General features: G+C 42.8%; 1 protein-coding gene across 2 annotated transcripts in view; it reads left to right on the plus strand.

Moving 5' to 3' along the window:
* ncf1 (neutrophil cytosolic factor 1) overlaps positions 1-24,004 on the plus strand; it is a 68,763-nt gene that overhangs the window by 26,932 nt on the left and 17,827 nt on the right. Inside the window, exons 1-7 of one of the 2 annotated variants that reach the window (XM_048557469.1) lie at positions 72-184; positions 11,500-11,575; positions 12,679-12,844; positions 15,533-15,591; positions 19,573-19,695; positions 21,632-21,739; positions 22,535-22,652. In XM_048557469.1, coding sequence (XP_048413426.1) covers positions 11,503-11,575; positions 12,679-12,844; positions 15,533-15,591; positions 19,573-19,695; positions 21,632-21,739; positions 22,535-22,652 — 647 coding nt within the window. In that variant the 5' untranslated portion in view covers positions 72-184; positions 11,500-11,502. Of the gene's footprint in view, positions 1-71; positions 185-11,499; positions 11,576-12,678; positions 12,845-15,532; positions 15,592-19,572; positions 19,696-21,631; positions 21,740-22,534; positions 22,653-24,004 lie in introns of those variants that run through there. The other variant, XM_048557467.2, reaches the window with a different exon arrangement.

Here is a 24,004-nt window from a genome sequence, read left to right on the forward strand (position 1 = left end):
CAATTATCTCCAGTCAATCAGGTGATGCCTTCCTGTGATGTCACAGTTTAGCTTTACTTTTTCAAATTCCAGAAACATCCGGAACCTACTGCTGAGTCATTCAGTTAATAGGCCCCAAACCTGGGACTTTGCTTATCCTTTCCCTGGGGCATGGATTAGTCCCAGCTGCTGAATCGCACCTCAGGTACTAAGCACAAATTTGCTGTTATTTACCTTTATTCCTTGTGGGATGTAGGTGCCCCTAGCTGGACCACAATTTGTTAACTATCGCTAATTGTCCCTGAGAAACTGATGGTGCCTGTCTGGTTCACCCACAGTGCCATTAGAGAGGGCGTTTTAGGATTTTGACCCCACAACACTGTATGGTAGGGAACTTGCAGATGGTGGTGTTCCCATGTATCCGTTGCCCTTGTCCTTACAGATGGAAGAGGTTGTGGATTTGGCAAGTGCTAGCTAAGGATCTTTGGTGCACTTTTGCAGTGCACCTTGTAGACAGTACATGCTGCTGCTACTGAGTGTTAGTGGTGGAGCCCAGTCGATGTGGTGCCAATCAAGCAGGCTGCTTTGCCCTGGAAGGTGTTAAGTTGTTGGAGCTGCACCCTTCCAGGCAAGTGGAGTGTATTCCATCACACTCCTGGCTTGTGCCTAGAAGATGGTGGCTTTGGGGAGTCAGGAGGTAAGTTACTCACTGCTAGCTCCTCCGCCTCTGATCTGCTCTAGTAGCCATCATTTTTTTTGTGTTTCTTAACATTGACTGCGTCTCAAATAGTATTTAATTTCCTGTGAACTGTTTTTCTTGAAGTTTTGAAAGGTGCTATATAATGCAAACTTATCTTTGATATTTCATCCTCCATTCTAGGTGACATGGTGGCTCAGTAGTTAGCAATGCAGCCTCACAACACCAGGGACCTCGATTTTGTCCCTACCCTTGTCTGTGTGGAGTTTGAACATTCTCTTGTGTCTACTGGGTTTCCTCCAGGTGCTCCAGTTTTATCCTACAGTCCAAAGCTGTGCAGGTTAGGTGGATTGGCCATGCTAAACTGCCCATTGTATCCAGGGATGTGGAGGCTGGGTGGATTAGCCATGGGAAATGCAGGGTTACAGGGATAGATGGGGGCTGGGTCTGGGTGGCATGTCCTTCAGAGGGAACGGTGTGGATTTAATGAGCCAAATGGACTGCTTCTATGATTCTTCTGAAGCCGGTGATTGTTGCCTCCCAAACACCTTTCAATCTTAACTTCACTTGAACAATTAATCTGAGGGCCCGGGGTGTCCACAACCAGCAAATTCCACAAAGATTGCTGTTCAGAGAATCAAATAGTTTGTACAGCACAGAAGTAGGCCATTTGGGTTGACAGGTCTATGAAATTGTTTCTGCCATCCTTCCTCAGGCAATTCTCTCAGTATGAGCTCTTACTGCTGTCTCCTTCACCATTTTATTGAATAAATCCTTAAGTGGACCTGTATTATTGTATTGCCTCAACTATGGTAAGGGCGTGGAACGTCCTGCCTGCCGGTGTTGTTAACTCAGCCACATTAGGGGCATTTAAACAGTCCTTGGATAAGCATATGGATGATGAGGGCATACTGTAGGGGCATGGGCTTAGATTAGTTCACAGGTCGGTGCAGCATCGAGGGCCGAAGGGCCTGTTCTGCGCAGTATTGTTCTATGTTCTATGTTCTATTATTATGGCTCCTCGTAATCGTTCAGTTCCCCAATGTTTGAATCACCCTTTGGGTTTAGAAAGAATAGCTCTCTTTATTTAATTCTAGCTTACCTGGCTGCCTGACTAGGAACTTGCTAGGTAACTTGCTGTAAATTGTATAAAACCCACCTCTAGGTGAAGCAAGGAACATCTTGCAAAGAGAAAGCTGATGCTTATCTGTAAGTGATGGGAGTGTGTATAAAAGCCCAATTCAGAAGACAGGAAATTATTGTCCCAGAAGCTTTGTAGGCAAAGCTGTCTTGGAGGCTGCTTTTCAATGGATGAACTACCTCCAACCCTCAGTGCGGTCTCTTTCACCTCATGGCTCACTGGGATAAACTGCAGCTCTTTACGAATGTTCAGCCCCAGGAGAGTGGATATTTCTGTTTCAGTGATATGGAACATATAATTAATGTCTTGTGTGTCCTTCTGATGTAGGTTGTTCTAGCTGTTGACTCTCTGCTCCCCTTAGCATGTTATTGTTTGCTTTCACAACACCTTTCCAGTTTACTCTAAGTTTTCAGGGAAGATACTCTGGTCTATTCTAAGTGGGAGGATGTTACCCTGCACTCTGGCACTAACCTTAGCCTTCAGATTTATCATCGTGAGCTTGTTTCTCATCCTCTACCTGATCTAAATGTTTGTGTGAATTTCCTTTGTCTGGACATTGTGGTATGCAGCCACTTCATGCAGTTGTATACTTCCTGTGTCTATCACATTTTCAAACAGAGAGTGGCATCCTCCAGGGGGTTGGATGTGTTTGTTTCTTTCCCTGCCCATTGGCCCTGTTACTCTGACTCTGTTTATTCATCTATAATATTCCTGTTTTGCTCTGGACACCATTTCCCAGTATCCTTCCCATACACTGTGCAGATTGATGCATATATGGGACATTTCCTTTCGTTTGCAAATTCATATGGTCATTCAAAGCGCCTGCACAATTCTCTCCCTCTCTTACATAGAAACAGAGAAGACAAGAGCAGGAGGAGGCCATTGGTCCTTTAGACCTGCTCTGCCATTCTTTACGATTATGGCTGATTATCCAACTCAATAGCCTAATCCTGCTTTCTCCCCACAACCTTTGAGCCCATTTGCTCCAAATACTGTATCTGCTCACCTCTTGAGTACATTCAATGTTTTGTCATCAGCTATTTCCTGTGGTAACGAATTCCACAGGTTCACCATTCTTTGGGCGAAGAAATGTCTCCTCATCTCTGTTGATTTATCCTGAATCCTCATACTGTGACCCCTGGCACTGGACACACCCACCATAGGGAATACTCTTCCTGCCCCTACCCTGTCCAGTCTTGTTAGAATTTTATAAGTCTCTATGAGATCTATCTCACCTCATTCGTCTGAACTCTAGTTAAACCAATCCCAACCTAGTCTAACTCTCTTCTTACGTCAGACCCGCCACCCCCGTAATCAGCCTGGTAAACCTTCACTTGTGTACGTTCTTTTGTTGCTGCTTCATTTACTTTTCTTACTTTAACTGAAGGCTGGCCATTTGGATAGATGCATCCTCACCTGTCTATGGCTTTGTATGTGCTGCCAGTGTATACAGTCTGCAATATTGTGAGCTTGTTCTTTCCAGTTAGCATTTCTTTACTTCAGATTGTGCAGAACCCCTGACTAGTTGAATGCCAGCCTTACTTTTGTCCTTATACTTACATTTTCAGGCTATATTTTTCCATCATGTTGTAATAGGTCTTAATCCTGCATGAAATCTTGAATTTAACCAGTACTTTCGACGATTTGATTTTGGCTGGAATTGAGTGCTGATCCTTTTTAAAATGTTGTCTGTGTTTCTGCAGTTCTCTTGAGTTAGTTCCCAGCTGTTAAATTAATTTACTAGCTGTTTCCTGACTAGATGTCTTTTTTGCCCTCCTCTACTTTACAGTATTAATTCACAATCATTAAGGACTTTTTTTTTGAATATCTACAATTTCATTTCTTAGCAGGTTTATTAAACAACACAGACCACAACTTGCATATAACCATGTAGGAGCAAGTTACTGTAGATGTTGGAATCTATACCTGAAAACAAAAAATGCTGGAGATCACAGTGGGTCACGCAGCATCCATGGAGAGAGAGTGAGCTAACATTCAGCTCTGATGAAGAGTCACCTAGACGGAAAGAAAGCAAGCTAACGTTTTCAATGGATGCTGCGTGACCCGCTGTGATCTCCAGCATTTTTTGTTTTCATTGCAGATAACCTTTCTATGTCCTATTTATAGCTCACTTTTAGATATTTTTTAATCAACATGTTCAGAGATGTTATGACACAGCTCTGGAGCAGCTGGGACTTGTGCCCAAGCTGCTTGACCCAGAGGTAGAGACATTACCACATCACAAAAGCCCTTTAGCTTGCAGCTAATGCACAAGGCATTTAGTCATGTGATTTCATCCTGGTCTCTTGTTCATTGGCTTATCCGGCTCTTAAAGCAATATGGCTCTTAGAGTACAATGAACTGTAGTCCCTTATTGGGCATCAAGCCTTTAATTATGACAAGGTGTGACATTTGCACCCTGCAACCAGTCTCAGACAATGAGCATTATGGAGCTAAACTCTAAGGGGTGTCCAAGGTCTTGGGAGGGTTAAGATGGTAGAAATTAACAAAAAAGCATGAGGAGAAAGATGGGTGAAATATATTAGGAGAGGCGAGTTTTGAGAAGATTTGTAGCTCAGGTTGAGGTTCTGGATGTAAGTTTGCTCGCTGAGCTCAAAGGTTCGTTTTCAGACGTTTTGTCACCATTCTAGGTAAGATCATCAGTGAGCCTCCTGGTGAAGCGCTGGTGTTATGTCCCGCTTTCTATTTATCTGTTTAGGTTTCCTTGGGTCGCTGATGTCATTTCCTGCGTTTGTGATGTCATTTCCTGTCTTTTTCTCAGCGGGCGGTAGATGGGCTCCAAATCAATGTGTTTGTTGATGGAGTTCCGGTTGGAATGCCATGCTTCTAGGAATTCTCGTGCATGTCTCTGTTTGGCTTGTCCTAGGATGGATGTGTTGTCCCAATCAAAGTGATGTCCTTCCTCATCTGTATGTAAGGATACTAGTGACACTGGGTCATGTCTTTTTGTGGCTAGTTGATGTTCATGTATCCTGGTGGCTAGCTTTCTGCCTGTTTGTCCAATGTAGTGTTTGTCACAGTTCTTACAAAATACCTTTACAGAAAAATATTGAAAACAAAAGCTGTCATGAATTGAACCACCATTGTCGTCAGACAACAGGGTGTAGAGCTGGGTGAACCTTTCTGAAGAAGGCTCTAGACCCGAAACATCAGCTTTCCTGCTCCTCTGATGCTGCTTTGCCTGCTGTGTTCATCCAGCTCTACACCTTGTTATCTCAGATTCTCCAGCATCGGCAGTTCCTACTATCGCTGCACCATTGTCCTGTTTGCTTTGTGAAGATTGAAGTGGTTTATCACTTATAACCAGCTTGTAACTGATGTCCATTTCAAGCCCACCGACTCCCACAGCTACCTAGAATACACCTCCTCCCACCCACCCTCCTGCAAAAATTCCATCCCCTATTCCCAATTCCTCCGCCTCCGCTGCATCTGCTCCCACAATGAGGCATTCCACTCCCGCACATCCCAGATGTCCAAGTTCTTTAAGGACCGCAACTTTCCCCCCACAGTGGTCGAGAACGCCCTTGACCGCGTCTTCCGCATTTCCCGCAACACATCCCTCACACCCCGCCCCCGCCACAACCGCCCAAAGAGGATCCCTCTCGTTCTTACACACCACCCCACCAACCTCCGGATACAACGCATCATCCTCCGACACTTCCACCGTCTACAATCCGACCCCACCACCCAAGACATTTTTCCATCCCCACCCCTGTCTGCTTTCCGGAGAGACCACTCTCTCCGTGACTCCCTCGTTCGCTCCACACTGCCCTCCAACCCCACCACACCCGACACCTTCCCCTGCAACCGCAGGAAATGCTACGCTTGCCCCCATACCTCCTCCCTCACCCCTATCCCAGGCCCCAAGATGACTTTCCACATTAAGCAGAGGTTCACCTGCACATCTGCCAGTGTGGTATACTACATCCACTGTACCCGGTGTGGCTCTCTCTACATTGGGGAAACCAAGCGGAGGCTTGGAGACCGCTTTGCAGAACACCTCCGCTTGGTTCGCAATAAACAACTGCACCTCCCAGTCGCAAACCATTTCCACTCCCCCTCCCATTCTTTAGATGACATGTCCATCATGGGCCTCCTGCAGTGCCACAATGATGCCACCCGAAGGTTGCAGGAACAGCAACTCATATTCCGCTTGGGAACCCTGCAGCCCAATGGTATCAATGTGGACTTCACCAGCTTCAAAATCTCCCCTTCCCCCACCGCATCCCAAAACCAGCCCAGTTCGTCCCCTTCCCCCACTGCACCACACAACCAACCCAGCTCTTCCCCCCCCCCCCCCCCCCCAGTGCATCCCAAAACCAGTCCAACCTGTCTCTGCCTCCCTAACCTGTTCTTCCTCTCACCCATCCCTTCCTCCCACCCCAAGCCGCACCTCCATCTCCTACCTACTAACCTCATCCCACCTCCTTGACCTGTCCGTCTTCCCTGGACTGACCTATCCCCTCCCTACCTCACCACCTATACTCTCCTCTCCACCTATCTTCTTTTCTCTCCGTCTTCAGTCCGCCTCCCCCTCTTCCCCCTGTTTATCCTAGAACCCTCACCCCATCCCCCTCTCTGATGAAGGGTCTAGGCCCGAAACGTCAGCTTTTCTGCTCCTGAGATGCTGCTGGGCCAGCTGTGTTCATCCAGCCTCACATTTCGTTATCATCATAGGGCATTTGAGAATGGTACTCTACAAGATTTAAGCAAATGACTCATTTATTGGCATTTACAGTGGGCGTAAATGGATCCACTTGTGACTGAGTGATCTAATGTGGTCTAATTTTACCTTTCAGTAGGAGTACTTGATATAATAAAACAGTAAGATAGAACATCCATTGCATTTTGGCTGCAATATTTAAACAAATAGACGTTTTCAAAGTGAACTTTTCCAGTGTTAAATTTTCAAAAGAAGCGCTCAAACACTTTTAGAATTTTTTCTTGATCTGAGAAGGCAAGCTGAGTTTACCTTCTTTTGGGCGGCACGGTAGCTCAGTGGTTAGCACTGCAGCCTCACAGCGCCAGGGACCCGGGTTCAATTCCAGCCTCGGGCAACTGTCTGTGTGGAGCTTGCATGTTCTCCCCGTGTCTGTGTGGGTTTTCTCCGGGTGCTCCAGTTTCCTCCCACCGCCTAAAGATGTGCGGGGTAGGTGGATTGGCCAAGCTAAATTGCCTGTAGTGTTCAGGGGTGTGTGGGCTATAGGGGGATGCATCTAGGTGACATGCTCCAAGGGACGGTGTGGACTTGGGCCGAAGGTCCTGTTTCCACACTGTAGGGAATCTAATCTAATTCCAACTATCCCTGGTTTATCTGTTTGCCATGTGACACTGATATGCTGATGTACTTAGACCAGTTTAAATTAGCTTTTGAGGGCAGGTTATTAACAATCAGAAATGTTGGAAGTGGGGGGCAATTTAGGTGAGCGCTTAAACTAACTAGGCAGGGAAGTGGGAACCAGAAGTTAACTTCAGGAAAAATCAAAGTGCACAGTGGTTGGAAAAAGGGATTGAGAGAGAGTGATTAAGTGGGAAACAGCTAATGTATTAGCTGGGGTCAAACAACAAGAGTATACAACCAGGTCTACATGATGCTTACTGTGTGAATACAAACTTCATTCGATAGAATTTGGGGGATTGGGTCAGGGTGGGATGCTCTTTGGAGGGGCAGTACAGACTCATTGGGCTGAATGGCCTGTTTTTACACTGGGATTCTATGATTCTCAAAAAAAAATTGGCGACACAGTGGTTAGCACTGCAGCTTCACAGTGCCAAAAATCTGGATTCGATTCCAGCCTTGGGTGACCGTGTGATGTTTGCACGTTCTCCTCATGTCTGCGTGGGTTTACTCTGGGTGTTCCAGTTTCCGTCCACAGTCCAAAGCTGGATCAGAAATGGTAAATTGCCTTGTAGTGCCCAGGGATGTGCAGGCTAGAATTTGGTGGATTGCACGTGAAGATAACCTCATGGCAATACCGTACTGCAGCAGTGATGGAGAAATAGCTACTAAATATTCGTGATACAAGGAAAGAAAGGATCAAAAGAAACGAAATATCAATTGGAGACAATATTACAATGGTGGAGATAGAGGATCTGGAAGAAGTCAAGGGTGGGAGCTTTTTAATTAGCACTAAGGAGCAATGTCCCTGTCAATGTCCTTCGACCTGTGGAGGATGATGGACACACAGCAATATACTCCCTTTCAATGGAGCATCTTCATAATGTGCACCTTTTTCCAATGGCAGAAGAAAGCAATCCTCCAGAGACTGGATCTGTCACAGTTGCTGCATATAAAATGTCATGGATAGCTTCTGACAGCTGCTATAGGCAGTGGTTGTCCTGGTGGCTTCTGACAGCCATGCCAGAGATGTTGCCATTTTCATCTGGCATTATCTAGTGACTCCTGATTGTGATGGTCAGTGTTTGGGGCTTTCATTTCAGGTTTGCCAACGTCCTTAAATGGGACTGTGTCTGCATCCCGCCAACTTTTCAGACAGACAATTCTTGAGTATGGGATGGTTGTCCATCATGTGACCTAACCAAGCTGCCTCTGTGGAGTGACTGCTAATAGCCATGTCAGCTCTGCCTTTGGGACAACTGCCCTGTTCCCAATGTTGTCCTGTCAGGATATACCCACAATGTACCATGGCCAGTGAAGACAGAAATTAGTGAACTCCTTTTCTTGATAGTTGCAATTCATCAATATTGCATTGCCACACAGCGAGGTGCTTGGGAACATAGCCCTTAAACCATCAGCTTGATGTGATTCCATTCGTGTTTTACGGGCTGAGTCAGGCAAAGGTGGTAGCTGTGTTTCCTCTCTGTGTAACAAGTTCTGCATCAAGGGACTGATTGTCTGACACTGAACAGACCTTTCTCCAAAAAGCCTGTAAGGATAAGACTAGCAATTACAGACCAGTGTTAAAACATCCAGGCTTAGGCTGATAAGTGGCCAGTAACATTGACAAGGCACAAGTGCCAGGCAGTGACTACCTTAAACAAGAGTGAATATGACAATTCCACCTTTACATTCAATAGCATGCTCATCACATGAGGCGCCACTGTTAACATCCTGGGGAGTTACCACTGACCAGGAATTGAACTGGACTTGCTATATAAGTACTGTGACTATAAGAGCAAGTCCGAGGCTAGGAATCCTGTGGTGAGTAACTCACCTCCTGACTCCCCAAGCACATCCACTATTTACAAGGCACTAGTCAGGAGTGTGATGGAATGCCCCTCACTTGCCTGGATTGGTGCAGCTCCAACAACACTTGAGAAGACTGATACCATCCAAGACAAAGCAGCCCCTGCTTGATCATACAACCCCAACCTCGCTCATCAATCTAAACATTTGTGCAGTCATCAAAATGACTCCTTGATTTGATTTGATTACAGTGCTCCTTGAAGGGGCTGGCACTCTTTACTTTAGCGTATTTCATTCAATTTGACTGTCAGTGCCTTTACAGGGAGTTGTACTTCCTGTCGCTACCAGCAGCGGGTGCTATAGACAGGATGTACAGCAGTGATAGTTGGTGTAACAGATCCAACAGAGATTGCAAGTTTCAGTGGGACAAATGTACAATAATGGGATTATTGTACAAAGTGGATACAGATTATCCACGCACGACAAGTCACAGAGTGGATACAGATTATCCACGCACGACAAGTCACAGAGGGCCATAGGTGCTGATGGCTTTAACAGGAGCTTAACACCAAAGGAGTGAACATGGTCAGCTGCTGCACCCCCTCCCACTCTCTCTCTCGCTCTCTCTCTCTCTCTCTCGCTCTCTCTCTCTCTCTCTCGCTCTCTCTCTCTCTCTCTCGCTCGCTCTCTCTCTCGCTCGCTCTCTCTCTCGCTCTCTCTCTCTTTCGCTCTCTCTCTCTCTCGCGCTCTCTCCCTACCTGGAACAATCTGGAATGAGGTTACAGTTTTCAGATAAGGGGTAGCAAGTTTAGATCAGAGACTAGGAGTAATTACTTCCCTCAAAGGATCGTGAATCTGAGGAATTCACTGGAATAAATTTAAAGAGGTAGACAGATTTTTAATTAGTAAAGGCTTGAAGAGTTATGGAGAGCAGTCAGGACAGTGGAGTTGAAGCCAAGAAGAGATGAACCATGATCATATTAAATGATGGAGCAGGCCCAAGGGGCTGAATTGCCTACTCCTGCTCCTAGTTCTTATGCTCTTTTATTCCATTGAATCACAGCTAAACTCAACCTAGAGGCCAAGTGGGGTGTAACTCGAAGAGCAGCTGAATTTCAATGTCCATACGAGCTGTGAACAATTTGGAGTGAGCTCCTGAGAGTTATTTGTAACTCCAGTAAGAATGATCCTACAGGGGCTGTGGGAGCAGCTCGATCTATCCTTGTTAGGTACATCCGTGTCTCACTTATTTTGTTGGGAATAGGATTTTTCAGTTTGAGTCAACCTGTGTTCATTAATAGGCAATGATATTAACTTCCGTTCATTTCTCCTTGTTGTTATGGACTTTGCCCAAAAATTGTTTTTCTATAAAACTCCCTGGCTCCAATTCTTCATCTTTGAGGCATTTATTGAATAAGGAAAGGAAAGACAGCAGAGCTGTTGCCAATTGGAGTGATCTGTGGGAGATGACTGAGTTGTTGTTGCTGTTTGGAATGATCGGTTGGAGGTAGCTGTGTTGATGTTGCCATTTAGAGTGATCAGTGGGAGGTAGCTGTGTTGATGTTGCCATTTAGAGTGATCAGTGGGAGGTAGCTGGGTTGAGTGTTGCTGCTTGTCCAGGGTCTGACACAGATTAATGCTGTCACTGCACTAAACCAACTTAATGTACAGATCCTTGCTTAACCCCTTCCCCATTTAGCCAGTGCTTCTGGTCACGTATTCCACCCTGATTTTAACTGTTCCCTCTCCCAAACTACTCAGTCTGTCCATACCATTCCTTCCAGCTCTCAAAATTGACATAGTTCAGAAGGAGATCATTTGGTCCATATGTCAGCACCTTTCCCTTTGAATAAGCATTATGACTTACTGTTATTCTTCTGCCTCTTCTCCTTAACCCTGAATATTGTTTCTATTTAAATAACCACCTGGTGCCCTCTTGAATGCCACCATCACATTTCTAGGGAGTGCATTCCAGACCATAAACACTCACTGTGTACAAAAGTTTCTTTTTCTTCACCTCTGCCTCTTTTGCAAATTAACTTTAAATTTGTGCTCTCTTGTACTCAATCCTTTGAGTGGGTACGTATGTCTTCATAGGATCCCTACAGTGCGGAAACAGGCCCTTTGGCTCAACAAGTCCACACCAACCCTCAGATCATCTCACCCAGACCCATCCCTGAACACTACAGGCAACTTAGCATGGCCAATTCACCCAGCTTACGCATCTGTGGACTGTGGGAAGAAACTGGAGCACCCAGAGGGTACCCACGCAGACGTAGGGAGAATGTGCAAACTCCACACAGCCATTCACTTGAGGGTGGAATTGAACCCAGGTCCCTGGCACTGTGAAGCAGCAGTGCTAACCACTGACCTGCCACGCCGTCTCCTTAAGTCCCCTTGTGTCAGAATCTATTTTCTTACCTTTCTCTCCAGGATGAACTTTGTGTCTGGTAAAGGCAAATTAATGTTTTCTATTTAGCAATTTCACGTTTCGGTTTTTCTCCCTCTCATTAGAAAATGCTGAAGGAACTGTTTCCTATTGAAGCTGGAGAAATTGATTCAAAAAACAGAACTCTCCCCCATTTACCAGGTAGGTCCTTGTTAGGTTTGTAAGTTGCAGTTTATTGTGAAAGCAATTGCTTCAGACATTTTCTGTGTTTAAGGATAAGGTGCAAGGAGAGGAATTTTGTAGATCATAATTCGCAGATTAGGGTCATCGTTAAATTGTCTTTAATATGAAGGAGAAGGAACATTTTCATTGTTTTGCAATGAATGTTTATGTTGATACAGATCTTGCTTTATACCAACAAACCCAAATCTTATTGAGGAAGCAGAATGTGAAACATGATGCTCATCCACGTCCTGCTGAACAGGGGGCCAATTGGTGTGTGTGATTAGCACAACGCACAGCCAGCCTGCAGCTCTTAAAGGTAGCCTATTCCCTCTGAAAGCAATGGACTCAATTGACAGAAGTTGCTGCAGAGGGTCTCTAGAATTTTCATTTGGAGGAAGGGGGATGTCAAAAGGAGCCCTGAGGCCAAAGAGAGATCACCCTTGTATTTTCAAATGTGCTACTGGAGCGGTTAATGATAGAAGGGAAGGAGGGAGAGGAATCTGGAAGAGGTCCTCATGATACACCCCGTGAAGGTACTGGCCAAAGGTGGCCAGAGATAAAGGGTCTGGCCCCAAGGACACTGTCCATTGTACTGGAAAACATTCAATGACCACACAAGTGAATGCATCTCCTATCCAAACGTTAGAAACCTGACTAGCTGCTCCAGCCGCATCGGTCAGCTAGTGCCCCTTATCCTGAAACGTCAATGCCATATCTATCTCTGTTTTCACAGAACTTCTACATTAAACCATAACTGTACTCTTGCAAGTAACATGTCTAGAGTTTTCCTTCATTTCCCAAGGTACTGATACTTTACAACTAGCCACCAACTACAATAATCCCTATCCCCTAACTCCCTGCAAACTCCTCTTCTTTCCAGGACCAACCTTTGACTTCATGTGCAGTATGTACAGAATTAATGTGGATGTGCTGTTAGTGTATTGAGTGATCGATTTGCTATTTGTGAGAGCTTGCTGTGTGCAATTTGACTGCTGTGGTCCCTGCAGTAAAACGGTGATCTCTTCAGTGACAGTCAGCCCTTCTATTGGACAGTGTCACAAGCATTGTGTTCTTCACAGCTCCCAAATGGTTGGAGGGTCACAAGGCCACAGAGAACAGGCAAAGTACCCTTTCTGATTACATCCAATCCTTGGTCAACCAGCCACCAAAGATCTCCCGCTGCCAGTGGATTCTGAACTTCTTTCAGGTCCGCCCCGATGATGTGGTCTTACCAGTTCCACACCCGTGAGTATGGACCACTTCTATTATCAGCCCAAATCAATGATGAATCAGTTAACATGATGTCAAATGTTCTAGGTTATACAGGTGTGAAATTCAACTTTCATGGCCAATGTATTTATGATAATAATAATATCAGGAATCCATTATACACTTTACCCTCTATGTAATTGGAATTATATTGCCTCTATTGTAAATCTACACCTTCTGTACTTTTTAAGGGTAATCTTAACTCTATAATAATTTAAATTAAGTGAAAGAAAATTGCCAGCAATTTTTACATTTCTCTTTTCCATTGATTTCAATCAATATATCCTCTTACTAATTGCAGATGCACTGGCTTTAGTTGAGGTTCTTGTCCTATACTCATTATCCTTTAAAACCAGAGGATAATAGTACAATGATATGATAACGATCAGTCTAAGATACAAATTTAAATTTATTGTAGAAATTATTTTATACAGAACATTCAAACAACTTTAACAATCATAGTTTCATTGACCTGTTTTCTCATTGTGACATAAGGAATGTCTTGCAGATTCTGGTGCTAGGATTATACTGGCACCTGAGGGCAGGATGGAAGTTGAACATAAGTGGGTGGAGCAATAAAACTGAGGTGAAACTTCAGATGGATCTCTGATCTGATCCTGACACCATTAGGAAAATTTCCGAATGGACAAACCAGGAACAATGAAACTATGACTGTTAGACAAGTCTTTTTTTAAAATTGACTTCAAATATCACCATCTTCCGTAGTTGGATTTGAAACTATGTCCCCAAAACATTAGCCTAGGTTTACTGGATTTCTAGCCCAGTGTCATTATTATTATGATACTGACCATACCCACCTGCTTCCGTTCCAAAAACCTATCCACAAGGTAGGCAAGGGAGAAGAAACACCCACGCTGAAAGGCAGCCCTCGATTGATCCTCACTTTCAAATGCAGTTACCTGAGGCCATCTCAAAGTGCACACCACCAGAAATGAACACAACATCAGTGATAGTTAAACCCAGCTCCCTAGCTCAGCCCCAGTCCCTAATTCATTCTCTGGTGATCAGGACATGGGGACCTAATCTGTGGTCCCTCTATCTCTGCTTCAGAACCAAAATGTCTATTAAAAAATTTGATTCATTAGCTCTGCTGCTTAACTCTTTTAAATAACTATTCTTATTAATTATTGCTTGTTTAAATTATTGACTTATTATTTGGCATTATTTCCCCAAAATATATGTCAATTGTTGTGTTAAACATTATCTTTTTGAAATGTTCTCACTTCCCCTCCACTGAGTGAAAGAAAATTGAAAAATAGCCCCCTGTGTGAAACATTGGATGACCCTACTTTACAAGGTTCTTCAAGTGTGTTCTCATTAAGGCCATATAGAATGGAAGTCAGAAATCTTTGCTTGTATACTCTAAAATCCTTACCATAAAGACTAAAATGCCATTTGCTTTCCTAAATTCCTACTTCAGATGTGATCTAACTAAGTTTTCTAAGTACAATCACTTCTATCTTTAGATATAAAGGTGAGTATTCCATTGTTCAATCACTTCTATCTTTAGATATAAAGGTGAGTATTCCATTGTTCATAGCTGTCTATTCCATACCAACAACCTACATGCATCGACACTAGAATGTCTTCAGGAAACCACTGTTAGGAGCTTCCCACCATTTAGGAAATATTCTATTTTACCCTAGCTACCAACCTAGTATGGGTAAATTCACAGTTTTCTGTATTGAAATTAATTTGTTGCTTTTGTTTAAAACAGAAGTTTTAAACAGAAAACAACAGAAAATGTCAGATGTCAGCAGCCTGACATTAACTTGGATTCTTTCCACAGGTAATGTTCTAGGCCAAAGACTTTTAATGAGAGCCAGTTGAGTGCTTTCTGATGAACAATCCTTGATTTGAAATGTTATCTCTGTTCTTTGCTCCACAGATGCTGCTAGATTTGCTGCAAATTTCCTATAGTTTTTGTTTTGTGCACAATTATGTTCCTATCTGTTAATAACTCTTCGTTAATTTTTAAGCTGCTCATAATCCCATCTATGCCCTTTGTGTTGTCACTGGACTTGGACATAAACTTCAAACTTAGTGAACAGTCTCTTGTGAGGCACTTTACCAAATGCCTTCTGGAAATGCACAAAAGTAGCATATCTAGACGTTCTTCCATCCTTAACTTTAATCACGCCTTCAAAGAATTCATTTGGGTTCACCGGAGTACATTTACTCAGTATAAATACGCATTGGCTCTCTTTAATCAACTGAACACTTTCAAGGTGCCCAGTCACTCAATTCCTCATTACAGGTTCTGGTGATTTCTTGACCAAAAGGTGTTATAATTCTCTAATTTTTTCCTTCACCTTCTTTAAGTAGGGAATTGAATGAGTCCATCTGAAGAATAGTTTCAAAATTGAGGGAGATTTCAGTTGGGGCATTAATAATACTTTCATCTGTTTTCAAAAGTCTAAGAGGAAAACTATCTACTCCTAGGGATTTCTCTCTCTTCAGTACCATTATTTCCTTCATTATTACTCTTTGACCTTCGTTAATTTTGGCCCCCAGATTCAATATTAATTTGTTGTTCTGCCAGATAAACTGATGCACAACAATTATTCAACTAAATGTTTTCCATTTCCTTTTCTCATTGCATTACTGGTATATTGGTTCATGCATCATGCTTGCTATTTACAGGACAAAAAAGACAGAAACCTATTTGTTGACAAAAGATAAAACAAAGACAAACATGTCCGGTAAGTCCCTTTCTTTTGAGAAGTTGACTATTTCTGATTAGTTTGGTCTGACACTGTGTTTGTAGTTGAATCAAAAGTTTTGAACTACAAATTTGACATTTAATAATACCTTGGAAAATAAAGAAAGGACAACAACAAATTTAGTATAATCCAGATACCACATTGTAGAAAGAGAAAATATATCTTGCAAGGAACGAAAAGATCAGTTCTGCAGAAAGCATTGCAGAGTATTAAAAGTACAGAGGTAAAATTACACAAAATATTGAGAAAGAAAAGAAAAGGCATGTAAAGAAATTGGTGACTAAAACCAAGGAAATTCAAAGATATTTTATAAATACATAAAGTATAAGAGGATATCAAAGGAAAGAGCCAAGCTGATTAGAAACGGCACGAGGAATGTGTGTGAAACAGGAAGACGGAGGATGTTCTTAATAAATACTTCTCATCTGATTTCACAGAAGAATGAATGATAGTGACAAGTGTAAGACCATACGGTATAGGAGCAGAAGGAAGCATTCAGCCCATTGGGTCTACTCCACCATTCGATCCTCAACTGCCCTTTCCTGCTCTATCCCATAACCTTCGATTCTCTTCATGATTAACATCTGTCTGTCTCAGCTTTGAAAATAGCATTAATAGCCCTCTACAATAAAGAATTCCATTGATTCACTCCACTCTGAGAGAAGAAATTCCACCTCATCAGGCAACCCCTTATTGATATGATATGATATGATGATATAATATAAACCCTTTATAAACTCTTTATAATAGACTGTGGCATTTTCCCAATGACAGATGTTCAGCAAACGGGCTTATAATTATCTTTATTTGTCTTCCACCTACCTGGGCTTCACTATGCACCATTATGCCTCAGTGCTGTTGAATCCTCTGATCATCAGCTGTGTGATCTTACTTGGTCCATACGTTGACTGGTAACTGGAGTTAATGTTCACTGAGGTTTAGCCAAATCTCTTTCTTCTCTCAATTCAGGAGCTGATTTCAATGCAAAATATGTTTCTTGTGCAATAAATGCACCCAGACCAAGCAAGGTGTTTGGATGGAGACAAGCTTCCATTCTCTGCAGCACATTTAAAAAGGTGGACTAAAGGACTTCAATTGGCTTAGGAATTTTGTACCTTCTGATGCTTCTTGCTGAGAGAATAATTGCTGCACATATCCCAGAGTCAGAACAGGCAGTCTGCAGGATTTGGAATGTCACAATCACATTTCCAGCCCTACAGTGACTCCACGCCAATCACCTTCTCATGCTCAGTTAACGTACCTCACAGTCAAAGAATGATTGATAGTAGCAAGTAAGAGTTCATACTCTGATCATCAGGGAGTCTGAGTTGGTAGATAATGCCACTGTAATTATGATTGTGGTTTCAAGCCCCATATTAGACAATCATTTTCTTAGGTAGATATTTGATAGGGGAGTCAGGATAATTGGGGCAGCGGGCAGGGGTCAACGAATGACAAATCAGAGAGTAGAGTTGGTAGCAGAACCGGATCAGCCATAACTTATTGAGTGACAATGCAGGCTCAAAAGGCCAAATGGACAACTCCTGCCCCGAAGCCCTAAGCTCCTGACATTGGTGGTGAGATGATCATTAGGCTGAGTTAGAAGGTGAGGAAGGAGAGATATAATTCCACAGATTCAGTGCCATTTTTGGAGTTGTACATTTTTTCCTTTTTCTGAACAATCTTACGTTATTTACAATGCTTACTAAGTCACAATGTTGTAATGTCTACAATATTCATTGCCTTTCAGCCCAACCAGCCAATACTAGTACAGGAATAATACATAATACATTCTAACTTCAGTTACAAACCTTATTCTCAATTCATTTCGTTCAGCTCAGCATCCAATTCAGTTGTTTACAATTAACACAGGCCTTGAAGAAGGTGCATCAGACACTGACAAACAGGAGGTTGGAAGAACACAGCAGGCCAGGCAGCATCTGGAGAAAGGAGCAGTCAACGTTTCAGGTATTACCCTTCCTCAGGAAGTGTCTTGAGTCTTGAGTCCTGAAGAAGGGCTATCCCCAAAACATTGACTACTCCTTTCCTCCAGATGTTGCCTGGCTTGCTGTGTTCTTCCACCCTCCTGTTTGTCTACCTTGGATTCCAGCATCTGCAGTTTTCCTTTGTCTCTGTGCATCAGGGATATATTCAAATGGTACAAGGCCTCAGGGACTTCCACTATCTGTGGATATTGGAGAAACTGTAATCTTCTCTAGAACAGAGAAAGTTGAGGAGAGATTTATTCAAAACACTCAAAATGATGAGGGATTTGGATTGTATCAATAAGCAAAAACTGTTCCTACTGGCAACAATATCAGTAACCAGAGGATGCAGTTTTTAGCTCATTGGAAATAAATTCAAAGTGGAATGAGAGAGAATACTTTTTATAGTTGGGTCGGTTAGCTGGATGGATGATTTGCAATGCATATTGATGCCAGCTTAAGACTATAAGGCTATAACTTCTAGGAGCAGAATTAGACCATTTAGCCCATCAAGTCTGCTGCACCATTCGATCATGGCTGGTATGTTTCCAAACCCCATTCTCTAGCCTCCTCCACATAAACTTTGATCACCGTACGAATCAATTTATCTCTGTCTTAAATGCACACAATGACTTGCCCTTCACAGCTCTCTGCAGCAATGATTTTCAGAGTCACCACCCTCTAGCTGAAGAAATTTCTCCTCATCTCAGTTCTAAAGGGTCATATCTTCAGTCTGAGACTGTGCCCTTGAGCCCTATTCTCTTCTTCTAGTGGAAACATCCTCTCCATGTCCACTCCATCCAGGCCTCTAAGTACTCTGCAAGTTTCAATCAGATCCCCCCATCCTTCTAAAATTCCATGTACAGACCCAGAGACCTACACAGTTCCTCATATGACAAGTTGTTCATTCTGAATTCATTAAATTCCTCTGGACTTCTTCAATACCTATGCATCTTTTCTTAGGTACAGAGGCCAAAACTGCTCACAATATTCCAAATGCGGTCTGACCAGATATATACTATATATATATAGCCTCAGCAATACATCTCAGCTCTTGTATTCTGGTTCTCTTGAAATGAAGGTTAACATTGTGTTTGCCTTCCTAACTGCCAGCTGAACCTGCATGTTAATCCTGAGAGAATCCTGAATTAGGACTCCCAAGTCCTTTGCACTTCAGATTTCCAAAGCCTTTCCTTGTTTAGTCTATACTTCTATTCCTCCTACCAAAATGTATAACTTCACACCTTGCCACATTGATCTCCTTCTGCCACTCACCTAGCTTGTCCAAGTCTTTGGCATGGGTTCAATTCCCGCACAGCCTGAGGTTACCATGAAGGACTCCTTCTCAACCTCTCCCCTCGCTGGAGACCTGATGACCCTTAGGTTAAATCAGCAACAAGTCATCTCACTCTAATGACAGAACAGCCCTTTAGTTCAGTTGCACCGTGGCGACTACACCTTCAGTTTCATGGAAGACGATGCAGTAGTCACCCCGCCAACAATGCTGTGCATCCCTTCCATACAATGTTACAATGGTTCCTCATTCTGCACACACACACTTCCTTCTGGAAACAGTCAGCTTCTATCCGCTACATCTAGGTTTTCCTGTGTGAAATCTTTTCATATTCTATGTTCGTAGTCAAGTAGCAAAAGCCAAGACAGATTGGAAAGCAGAGGAGTGGAGTTAGTTGGAGCTCAGAATGTCCCTGCTGATGCATAAGTGATTGTAGATCATTACCACTGGTCGGAGGCTTTACAGAGTGATGTGTTTACATAACACATTCACCATGTACAGGTGAATGTAGGAAGAGACGGCGTTGAGAGGAAATACACATAGGGATAAGATGATGGAAAATTGGTTATTTTGCTCCACTTGTGAGAAGTAGGAGTCGAGAATACTTGTAAAATTGTTGAATCATTTCATTATCAATGGTTTGTATTAATCCATCATGTTAACAAGATTCTCTCATTCCAGCGATCACAGGTCCAATTTTACTCCAAACCTATCGTTCAATCGCAGACTATAAAAAGAATTCCAAGTATGAAATGTCTGTTCAGACAGGGGATACTGTCGAGATTGTGGAGAAAAGCGAAAATGGTAAGAAGGTCTACTTCATCTGGGAAATGCAAAGCTATAACCAACTTTGCAGAAAACTGGCTCTATTTACTTTGACCACACTGTTACAAGGGCTGAGTTTCATGCCTATCCCTCACTGGGAATAGTCATTTCCTGAGTTCAAAGGTCAGGACAAAGAGGGACGGATCTCTTTGACCATGGCTCCATCTTGCTCTGGGATTTGGGTGTCTTTCCCCTGAAAAGGCAGAGCAGAGCCTGGGGTCTGCAATTGTAACAGGCCCAGTGTATGGTTATGAGGGTGGTTGAAGCTGGGGCATTGTTAATCCCCATCTCACTGCCCTGTCAATTAGATACTGTCTGAAAAAGCAGGGTGGACCTGTTTACTCCCTAGGATTGGAGGATTTGTGGAGCCTCAACAGCAGAAGTAGTAATCCCTAGGAGTAACCAGTATCTCTTACAATAAAACAATGGACCTTGCAGCCATAGTTAAAAGCTGATAGCCAAGAATGGAGCTACGTGCCGGTTTGAACTATCCACTGCAAAGAGTTAACAAAAGGGCATAAGTTTATTATACATGAATAAGTATATATAAGACAGATTAGAAAGATCTTGTATATGAAAAGAAGTTTCAACCTTTTCCCAGCAATATCATTTACAGACACTCAACCCTGGTGAATTATCACTTTTATTTCAATCTTTAATTTTTTTTTATAACCTATTTTTCTCATCAATCCATTCAGTGATATTATTACATGCCTCTGTAGCAGATGGGACTTGAACCTGGGCCTCTGGTTCAGGAATAGGGCAATACCACTATGCTATAAGAGGTCTGTAATTTCTTAATTGACTGATGAGATTGCAATCATTTCCATTCTGTGACAATCTGTGCATTCACCAAATGTGATTCACTGTGTCTCTTTCGGAGACACACAGATACAGAGTAACTCATTGATCTTTCTCTGACATTGATAACATTAAGCCTGCTAAGTAATACACCTTTTAAAAATTCATTCATAGGATGTAGACTTTGCTGGTGAGAGAGAACTACAGATTGTTGGCCTTATGTCAGAATTGGGGAAAATGCTAGAATCTATTATAAAGGATGGGACAAATAGACACTTGGAATTTTTTAATCTATCCAGGGTATGTGATTGTCTCTAGCTGAGCCAGCCTTTGTTGTCCAACCTTAGTTGTCCCTTGAGAAGATGGTGAGCTGCCTTCTTGAACTGCTGCAGTCCATTTACTGTGGGTTGACTCACAATGCCCTTAGGGAGGCAATTCCAAGATTTTGACCCAGTGTCGCTGAGGGAATGGTGATATATTTCCAAGTCAGGATGGTGAGTGGCTTGGAGGGGAACTGGTGGCATGGAATTTTTTTTCTTCTGAACTTGCTTCTGACCTCTAGCCTGCCTTGTTGTGGGTTGTAAAAGCTCAACTTAGTAAACACTTTATAATGACCTTATTGGGTAGTTTATCTAGTCATTTAGATTAAGTTATGATTTCTTGGAAATGCTGTTTTGACTGACTATGAAAAAAAACTTCCGACTCTTACAGAATAACAGCTCACCTTCACAGAACTGTAAGCCAACAGCCCATTTGTTTCTTCTTCAAAACTCAAGGTCCCCATTCATAAAACCTGTTATAAACCTTCATCACAATGTACTTCATCGCACAGTGTAGACTCTTCCCTATAGGTCAAACACATATATTACAACAGATTGGTCAGCAGCGCACTAGATTGACAAATATTTTATTTAGAATTTATCTTGACCATCACTTTACTCTGGATTATATATTCACTGTTAATGGAATTCAGATTTTCATAAAGCATTTGGATGCTTTAGGAAAATCCAAACATTTCTGAAAAGCAATTTCAGTCTATTAATTCTCTAATTGTGTAATTACTGTGCAACTTGCTTCTAATTCCTGAAGCAGCAACTCTTCTATTTTGATGTAGGTTGGTGGTTTTGCCAAATGGAAGGTAAACGTGGCTGGCTGCCAGCTTCCTTTCTTGAACCCCTTGAAAGCCCAGAAGAGAGTGACGAGCAAGATCCCAATTATGAAGGTGAGAAAAACTTGAGTGTAACAGCCTGAGCCTGTACAAGATGGGCCTGTCACACAGGGACCTGAGCCTATACAAGATGGGCCTGTTACACAGCGGCCTGAGCCTGTACAGGATGGACCAATGAAACAGCAGTCTGAGCTGCACTTGCCCAGATTGGTACAGCTCCAACAACACTCAAGAATCTTGTAATCAACCATTACAAAGCCGCTCACTCGATTGACATGACATCCACTCCCTGCCCCATTGACTGTACACACTTCTGCTATTGAACATCTACAATATGCACCTGTAGAAACTAACAGAAACTTACCAAGCTCTGTTGATAACACTTCCCAAGCACGTGACCACTTCCATCTGGAAGGACAAGGGCAGCAGATACAAAATAGCCCACTTGATAAACACCACAACCACAAATATTCAGTCTCTCCACCATTGAAGTTGCAGCAGTGTGTATTATCTACAAGACACACTGCAGAAATTCACTGAGGCTCCTTAGTTAGTGCCTTCCAAACTTACAACCATTTCCATCTGAAGGACGAGGGTTTCCGATTATTGGCAACCAATGATTGCTTGTGTGGTTTGGTTTCAAACTATGATAATGCTCCTGTAAAGTTCCTTGTGGCATTTTTCTACATTAAGGGAGTTGTATTAATATACGTTGTTGAACAGGGTGCAATAAAAGGTGAAATTCAGTTGCTTTTGACGTAGTTTATGGTTTGTTTCCAACCATTCTCAAGAAATGATATATCACAAACATATTTTGAAGAAGATTAAATTTCCTGTGGTATATTGTAGGTGAGCCATATAAAGTCACTAACAGCTACACTGCTGTTCAGGAGGATGAGATGACTCTGTGTGAAGACGAGCTGGTTGATGTAATTCATAAGTTGCTTGATGGTTGGTGGGTGGTAAGGTAAGTGTGAAATAAAACTAAAATATCTACAAATTGTACAATTCTCAGAAACAAGATGTAAAAATCCATTGTGTTTCAAACATACCGGATGTCCCAAAATAATTTAGAGCTCATTACATACATTTGAAACTTAATCAATAGTGCAATGTCAGAAACAAAACAGCCAATTTGCACGCAGCAAACTCCTACAAAAGGAAGGAGATAATCTGCTCTTTAGGTCGAGGAATGACCCTTTGGTTTAGACACAGCCTAACTCTGGTTTGAAATAGTGATAAGGACCTTCACTCGATCCTCAAGGACCCAGAGCCACCTCAAATGAAGTTCATCCAAAGGGCAGCACGTGACACACTATAGTACTCCCTTAGTAATCTCAGTAATACATCAGAGTGTCCGGTTTCTGCGCTTGTCTCAGATGTGGGTCTTGACCTGGTGACTCTCTGACTCATACTGCCACCCATTGAGCCACAGATAACACTATTTTGAGAGGTGTGTTGAACAAGCCACAGTCAAATCTATATAACTACAATCTCACAGCCATTCACTGTTCTGTTATCAACATTGCATTTTCTTTGTCCAAATTATTTACACTTCAGTATCAATGTTGCTGTGCTTTCTCTGTTCAGTCTGTATTTTCAGTGAACCTGTTCTGACTAACTTTATGCTTCTACTTCCTTGATTTGCTACATAGCTATAAAGTCATTATATCATTAAAAATGTTGAATAGAGTATCATGTTCCAGCTCTTGATGCATTGAAAATCCAATGAAAGCAGTGAAAACACATTTAATTGAAAGTCAGTGTTGATGATGGTTTAGGCCCAATTAAAGCTATGCTGGAAATGTTGGGTGGTAAAGGGTGTCAGTAAATTGGTTTTAGTCAAAGGTCCTCAGCTTGAGCTACACTGAGAACCTTGGCTCTATGATACATCATGGCTCAGATTTTCACTAATGTGGCTGAAAGCTTGAATTGACAAATTAGCCTGATCTGTTTCCACGCAAGTGCTGTCCCTATGCGTTATCTTCACACTGAGAAGGGGCAAGCTAGGATCACATATGGCCTCTCAACCCCAGAGAGAGTGGAACCTGGCAATAGGGACAGGTGAGTGCTGTGCTGAGATGTCTTGATGGTCTGCTTCAGTTCTCTGGGCCTGCAATCCAGGCCTTCTTGCCCTCGCATCCCTCCAACCGCTCTCACACCTAATCACAATAGTATGGCATCTCCAATGTCTTCACATCCTTTGCATGCATCCCCTTCCCCACTCCCCATCCCGGCCAGGTCGTACTCTCCATCCATACCCCCACGTCCTCCCTGTTGGATCAACAAGCCATCCAGTGACAAAGGCAAATCTTAAAG

Source organism: Stegostoma tigrinum, chromosome 27 (genome assembly GCF_030684315.1).
Source record: "Stegostoma tigrinum isolate sSteTig4 chromosome 27, sSteTig4.hap1, whole genome shotgun sequence".
Lineage (NCBI taxonomy): Eukaryota > Metazoa > Chordata > Chondrichthyes > Orectolobiformes > Stegostomatidae > Stegostoma > Stegostoma tigrinum.